The sequence below is a fragment of the Gymnogyps californianus genome, chromosome 13 (assembly GCF_018139145.2).
Source record: "Gymnogyps californianus isolate 813 chromosome 13, ASM1813914v2, whole genome shotgun sequence".
NCBI lineage: Eukaryota > Metazoa > Chordata > Aves > Accipitriformes > Cathartidae > Gymnogyps > Gymnogyps californianus.
In genome coordinates, this window is record NC_059483.1 from 7,615,329 (window position 1) to 7,622,395 (window position 7,067).

General features: G+C 43.4%; 1 protein-coding gene across 1 annotated transcript in view; it reads right to left on the reverse strand.

The window, feature by feature from the left end:
* Positions 1-6,125, reverse strand: part of SLC25A26 (solute carrier family 25 member 26) — a 90,340-nt gene extending 84,215 nt beyond the window's left edge. Inside the window, exons 1-3 of the mRNA XM_050904637.1 lie at positions 6,020-6,125; positions 3,876-4,032; positions 2,119-2,228 (exon numbers count right to left, since the gene is read on the reverse strand). Coding sequence (XP_050760594.1) covers positions 2,119-2,228; positions 3,876-4,032; positions 6,020-6,052 — 300 coding nt within the window. The 5' untranslated portion in view covers positions 6,053-6,125. The remainder of the gene's footprint in view (positions 1-2,118; positions 2,229-3,875; positions 4,033-6,019) is intronic.
* Between the last annotated feature and the right edge of the window lie 942 nt (positions 6,126-7,067).

Consider the following 7,067-nt stretch of genomic DNA (forward strand, 5'->3'; position numbering starts at 1 on the left):
AAAGTCGTCAGTGTCACAAGAGATTAAAAAACTCAATTAATAAAAGCAGAATATGGAACCACAGACAGAATACATTTTTCTGCCCCACATCATGGGCTAAGTTTAAGTTGCAAAAGAACCAGAAAAGCTAGTTTCATACAGCCCATTTGCCTCCTCCAAACTTGTGGGAACACAGCAATTCGCATCCCATTTCATCACTGCAGTGTCAGGAAACACCCAGCGTGACAAAAGCAGGAGAAAGGAGGTGGACAGCACTGGCAGGAACAGCAATGGACTGTTTACAGCTGAACAACCAGCCCCATACACTGCTAATGCACTGTGCCAACTCCGCAGTTAAAAATGAGAGGAGTATGTGGGGAAAGAAGGATTTTGCTGAACCTGGAATATATTGATTCAGCTAACCCAAAGCAACCTTGCTCTTTTGGTTCGCAAATAGCCTCAGAAACAGTTTTTAAAAACACAACATTCAACCTTGTAGGACAAAGTGTGTGGATAAAGCGTCTTCAGTATTTACCTATAGACAAGTTTGTGTCTGGATCAGACAGGAATGGTCATCATTTGATCACATCAAGACGTGTTCTCTCTCAACACTTGCTACAGTCTATTTGCACAGGAAATTCCTGTTACAGGGTGTCACGTACTAGCTCTTGCCAGAGTTAAACGTTCAACTCTGTGGATCTACAGGTTGACCAGTAATCCTGGCGCTGCATGTTGGCAATGAAATTAATTTTATGATCTTAAACTGGAATATAAAGTCACTTTCAAATACAGCCTTGACATTTCCTTAGTACTGAAAACCTTTTTTTTTCCCCCCAGAGAAGGAAAAGATTTCTAAGGAGTGGTCAATATAAGCCGGGAAACAGCCTAGATATACCAGATTGGAAAGTCACGAGGGCAAGAGGTATTTTGTTACTTAAATTCAATAGGCTAATGCTATTTCACTTGTAACTTGCAATATAAAACAAACAAATAAAAAACCACCCATACACACACACAATTAATTTCTGCAAAGTCCATGCTGTTAACAAGGCAAGGGCAACCTAGGCATCAAAACAAGAGAGACTTCTCTTGTGACCTTCCTTAACGATCATCCAAAATGTTCAACAGAATTTGGTTCCAATTATTCTGGGTATTGTATAAACCTAGGCAAAGCAAGCCATTACTTCCAGCTCCAGAACCTGCTATAAACAAAGTAATGGATTTAATGGATAAGAAACACAGCAACTTTTCCAAAAAGTGGGGGGAAAGAGTTTTCAAAAAGCTTGTATATAGAAATTATTTTCATTATTCACATGTATCTTTATCCTGCAATAACCCAACCAATACGCTAAACTAAGGGCTACAGCTATCAGAGAGACCATGTGAAGAGCTGTCAGTAAAATATACTGATGTCCATCCCAAGGGAAGAAGCTTCATTAGATTACCCATGACACTTTCCACTGAGACAGGTTTCATTAGGAAAGCATTATACATCATTTGGTAAGTGAAGTTACACAGCCGCCAGTCGCCCTATCAGGTCACGTCACTTTGTACATCCACTAGGAGAGTCTGTTTATAAATACAATGAAATATTTTGGTAAATGGTGTTGGCTGAATGTGAATGCACGGAAGGGAGGAGAGGGAGATAATTACTAATTAGTTAATATTGGTTCTTACACATCAAGGTGCATGGGTTTCAGATGATGGCACCTACCTACTTTACATATAACATCATTGTCTTACGGCTATTTTTAAAATAAAAATCCTTTCCATGCCTACCCCACATGAAGCTGAAAGGCTGTAAAAGGCTTTCTTGAACGCTAACACTGACGCAAAACCACTACAATGTGAAGATGTATTCATGTTTCGGAACAATTCACACTTCCACCATCTACGGACTTAGCAAGATCAGCCACTAGGCCTACTAAGAATTGTTCCTAACTCATTTATTCGCTTTGAAACAATCCTTACAAGTGCCAACGCTTCATTAAAAAATAAGTAATATGTTTGTAAGAACTGTCACAAGTACAAAGATGGTCAACACTCAAAAAAGTAAGATATGACAGCAAACCTGATTTTTCATAATTGAATGGTTTCCTTTCCTCCCACAGACACACAATATATGAACTTCTTTCTTACCACTTCCCCAAGGGAGGCAGCCACCATGTGTGTTGCTGGGGCCAAGTAAGATGTAGAGCCAGGGTGCAGCACAGATTTCACATTCTCATAGGTGATAAAAAATGCAGCAGCTGAAATTCAAGAATACACGCAGTCATTTAAATGCTTCTCCATCACAGAACTAGCACAAAAACTTTTAGAGGTGGATTTTGTCACCTATTATTCTGCAACTGTAGTTCAAAACAGGATATTTCTGCCCCAAAACAGTACAACAGTATCAACACAATCTGTGGGATAATTCCTTCAGAAGTTCATGCTCCTAGCTATCACTGGCAAACCTCCCATTACTATCAAAGGCGTCAGGACTTAAGGCCATATTTAGTACTGAGTTAAGGAAAGATGTATTGATTAGTCATGAATGTCCAGTAGGTTTTGAAAAAACGGTATCTTCCATATTCACAGATGGGAAGGGTAGAGAGGAGGTCGTTTGATTGAATTGGATGGATGGTCTTTATTTTTTGGGAAAAAAAAAAAACCAAACCAAATCAGCTGATTAATTGAAAAGGGGAGGGGGGAACAACCCAAAAATCATCAAGGTACTTGATATAAGTCTGCTACCCTGCAATATGCAAAACTGTTCCAGCAGCAGTTATTAATAACTTCTTCCTAGCCATCGTCAGTTTAATATTTTGCACTTTAGCTCCATAAAAAAATTATTCCAAGCTTCTGAAGGACTCGTAAAAGTCCTGTCCAGTGAACAAGAAACATACAAAACTAAACTGAGCATAGCAACATGAGCTATGTTTATTCACTGCAACAGTCAACTACAAAGGCATTTGCACCCTTAAGGGTTACTCCTTCTCCTAAAGATAATTTCAGTTCTCAGTCATACGTTGGAAAGATAAAACCACAGTTCAGATTTTGAAGATGTAAATCCTGAAAAACTGACATGTCTTGCGGGGGAACAGATTTTAATTGTAAAGAAGGGCTATGTGAATTGCCTTCTGCTAATCAAAAGATGCTTATCACCTCAAGAGGAGATAACAGAGCAGACAAGATAAAGAACTGAATTTTTTTATATCATCTTATGAAGGACATCAAACATCTGAAGGTGTCAGTGGATTTGTCAGCAAAGTTCTCCTAACATTTACTACTGACAGCATAGCTTGCTGCTTTTTTATCCCTCCCTACAAAGACAAAATAGACAAAGGCATTAGGATTTTTAGATGCCTTTTCTCTGCAGGGACTACAAGCATTTACTTTTTTAAACCTTCAGTTTCAAAAGTATTCCTGATGTCTTCTCATTTTAAGTGTTGTAGTTGTTTCCAGGGAGAAAAAGATGGGCATAGCATCCCCAGGGCAATTAGCTCAAAGACTTCCAGTGCTCAAGCACTTTGAATTTTGATTCATTTCCAATGCCATGAAAGAGTGGGTCATGACAAAAGTGTCCAGGGCAAGCAAGACTCAAGCCCTCTTTGGCACCTGGAAAATGCTTTAGGGTACCCCTAGAAGTGAGGACAGGCTTATAAGACATATCCAGGAACGATTCCAAGGAGTAAGGGTTGTTTTTCAGAGTAAACATGCAGCAGCCTTCATTCCAGGCTTGCTCAAAGAGTTTGTTCAATACTGTACAACTCTAGAAACTGCTCTTCACAGCTGGACATGGACTCACAGAATCCAAACAGTCACCTGCAGGAGAGGAAGCCATGGACATGAATGTCCTATATTACGTAAGTTCCCACTTAAAGACAACAAAGCATAATCCAAAGAAAATTTACCATTTGGAAAGGATCCTACAGCAGTAGAAGGAACACCGGCATAGATGCCACGAAAACCACCAGCCTTCCTAAATCCTTGAGGACTCTGCAGTCTTGTTTTTACAGTATCCAGTGGAAAAAGGATCAAGTCAACACAGACACCAGCAACTCCACCAGCCTTCAAGACAAAACCATGGAGTAAAAGTGCATTAATATTCACAGGGGTGAAGCTGTGGTGCTTATGTGAGTAACTGAGGCATGCCTAAACCAAAGCACTACTGGCCATATCCTTTCTGAGGTCAAATTATAAACTGATAGTCTTACACAGACCTCAATAGCTTCTATAGCTATAACAAGGAAGCTTCAACAAAAGAGAGAAAGTAATAGATATTATAACTTTCAAACCATTTTTAAGGTATTTTCAAAACTATCTCAGTGTTTTGAATAGTACAAGCAAAGCAATGCAACACTTCTACCCGCTACACATAAAAGCAAGACAGTGAATGCCACTTACCAAGATGACACAGCACAGAATGACCAACACTTCTAGGAAGTTGTGTGATAAGATCGGGGAAAGACAGAAGCAATTCTACTTCCCCCATAAGCATCTCTAGAAAGCACATTCACATTTTTCTAGCAAACTTCTTCATTTAAAGTGTTACCCCCCCATTTCCTTTCTTGAACAAAGCCTAAGGTAAAACTGCTTTATTTTCTTTTACTGACAAAAGCCTATAGGGAAAAAAAAATCACATTAAAGAAAGATGTTTTCAAAGTCATAAGGAAAAGGGGAAGGTTGTTATCCAAAGCAATTCTTAAAACCAAACCCTAACAAAATAGTTTCAACTAAAGCTCAATCTTTTTGCATTGTCTGTGTTTCTAGATGACTTTTTTTTTTTTGTTTCCCCAGGACATGGCTGATCTGTAGAAAAGATTTACTTGTCAAAAAACAGGAAGACAAGACTGAAACGAATACAAAAACTCATTTCAAAAAAAGAAAAGAAAAAAACATCAATAGCATTAATCCATTATGAGACATTATTTAGATGCACTGTTATTCAGAACAGAAAACATAGTTTGAAATCTACCTCGTGTAGAACAGCGCACAAGAAACAGCTGCACAGATTTTTAACTCTGCCTGAAAACAAATCACATGTGTGTTACTCTGATTTTTTTTTTTCCAGGGCCAACAGAGGATTCAGAGAGGTGTTCACTATCTGCTACTAAAGTTTTAATCAATAAGTTAATTACTCTTTTAATCTAGTTGGCTATTTTGCATGCATTGATTTTTCTTCACTCTTTTTTCATCAAAATCCTTATCTGCTCAAAATAACGTTGATCAGATTTAATCTAGCCATCTGTTAAAACGTGAATCAAAAGTTACTGATTGCTTCTTTAGTTTTCAAAGTTCTGTATCTTAAATGTCATTTAAATTCACGAAGCAGCTAATAGAGCACCTGCCAGAGGGCGACAATACCTGTGTGTTTACGCCATCTGCAGGGAACAGTAACGATTTTTAGATAATAAGACAACCGAAACGCACCTTCTCCCCCACCTTTCAGTAACAGTAGCATTATCAGAAGTCAAACAGCTGAAAAACCTTTACCGGGAGCTGGACATACCCGTTAAACGTAACTCCGTCAAAACAATTAAACAAAACCAGGACCTAATTCAAATGCATTGAACCATGATCTTGCAAGCTGGCAGCCGACTGCCCCTGGAGCATTTGGGGCAGGGAGCTGAGCTCTCCCAGCAGGCGCAGGCCCGCAGCTCTCCTCACGCTAGCCCAGGGCACCACGTCCAGGATTTTCCACACGGAACCGAGAGCGAGTGCTGGGTATTTCCAAGGAGGTCCCTAGCTATGGCGTCCGGGGGCTTTACCCCCTTGCATGCAACACTGCTGAGAGTACACGTTGAAAAGTAGCTTTTAGGGCGGGAAATGCAGCGCGAAGTACACGTTACACAGCGCACACACCCCGCAGCAACGCCGGGCTCATGCCGCCGGGCTCACGGCCTCTCCACGGCCCCGACACCCCCCGCCCGGGAGCGGCTGTTGAGGCCAAGGGGAGACGAACCAAGGGGCGCTCCCGCCGCCCCTGAGCGCGGCACCGGCAGCGGAGGCCGCCGCGTCGCCTTGGCAACGAGCAGGCCCGCGCCCGCGCACTCACCGCCAAGGCCGCCCAGGACTCCCGCGGCTCCATGCAGGGGTGACGATACGGGACGGCTACACAGCACGGCACAGACCGGCTCTCCCCACCACGGGACGGGACTAGACGCCCCGCTTTAGCCGTGCCCCGGGCGTGCTCACGGAGGCAGCCATGTTGCTGCCCCTGACCCGCGGTCAGGCGGGAGCGTGTCGTCACTGCGCCTGTGCAAGAGCGCCGCACATGCGCACGGCGGGCAGCGATGCTGCTGCCCGGGCGGGGCGCCGGGCCCTGAGCCTCGCATTAGTGTTAGTGCTGTGAGGGTGAAAGCACCCATTAATTATCACTGGGCGTTAAATTAGTTACTACTTGATGGTGATTTGCTGTGCGCTAGCAGCCGTGCTGCTCCAGAAAAGGGGGGAAGAGGCGCTTCCTGCTGCCGCTGCCCCTGCCGCTGCCCCTGCCCCGCAGTTGGGCCCAGGTGGCCCTGAGGTGCTGGTGGGTGCTCCGGTGGCCTCCGTGGTTCCTTCCACCTGCGGCTGGGATCTGTTCAGAAAGCAAACCTAACGTCCACTGGGAAAAAAGGCGTTTTGAGGGGAAAACGTTTCTGAAGTCACTTGGTTTTTTTCCTCAATTCACGTCTGCAGCGCAAACACCTGATGCATGGTCCTGCTGACACTATCCTGCGCAGGCTTTCCGTGGGCTGTTCCTGCGAACAGCAGATCGGAGCAGTGCGCAGGGAAATGAATAAAGCCTCCTGGCCAGGGTCATCTCTCCTGCCTGTTCCCAGGAGGTGTGTTGGTTCTCCCTGGAAGGGAAAATGCTGTTTTTCGCTCCCATCCCGTCAGAAATGCTTTTGCATTTTGCACTTGTATCTCACTGAGGCCTCTCCCCCTCTTCACAAAGGTCATTCGAATCGGCAGTGTTTTCAAAAGTTGCGAAGAGGACTTTGGCACAGAGTCCTCACATAATCCTCACCCAGCAGGAAACCACACTTGAAATTACAGGAAATACGATTCTAGGGGAGGGAGAAGGGGTAAATGTTGGAGAGCACTATAGTGCATGCAGAACC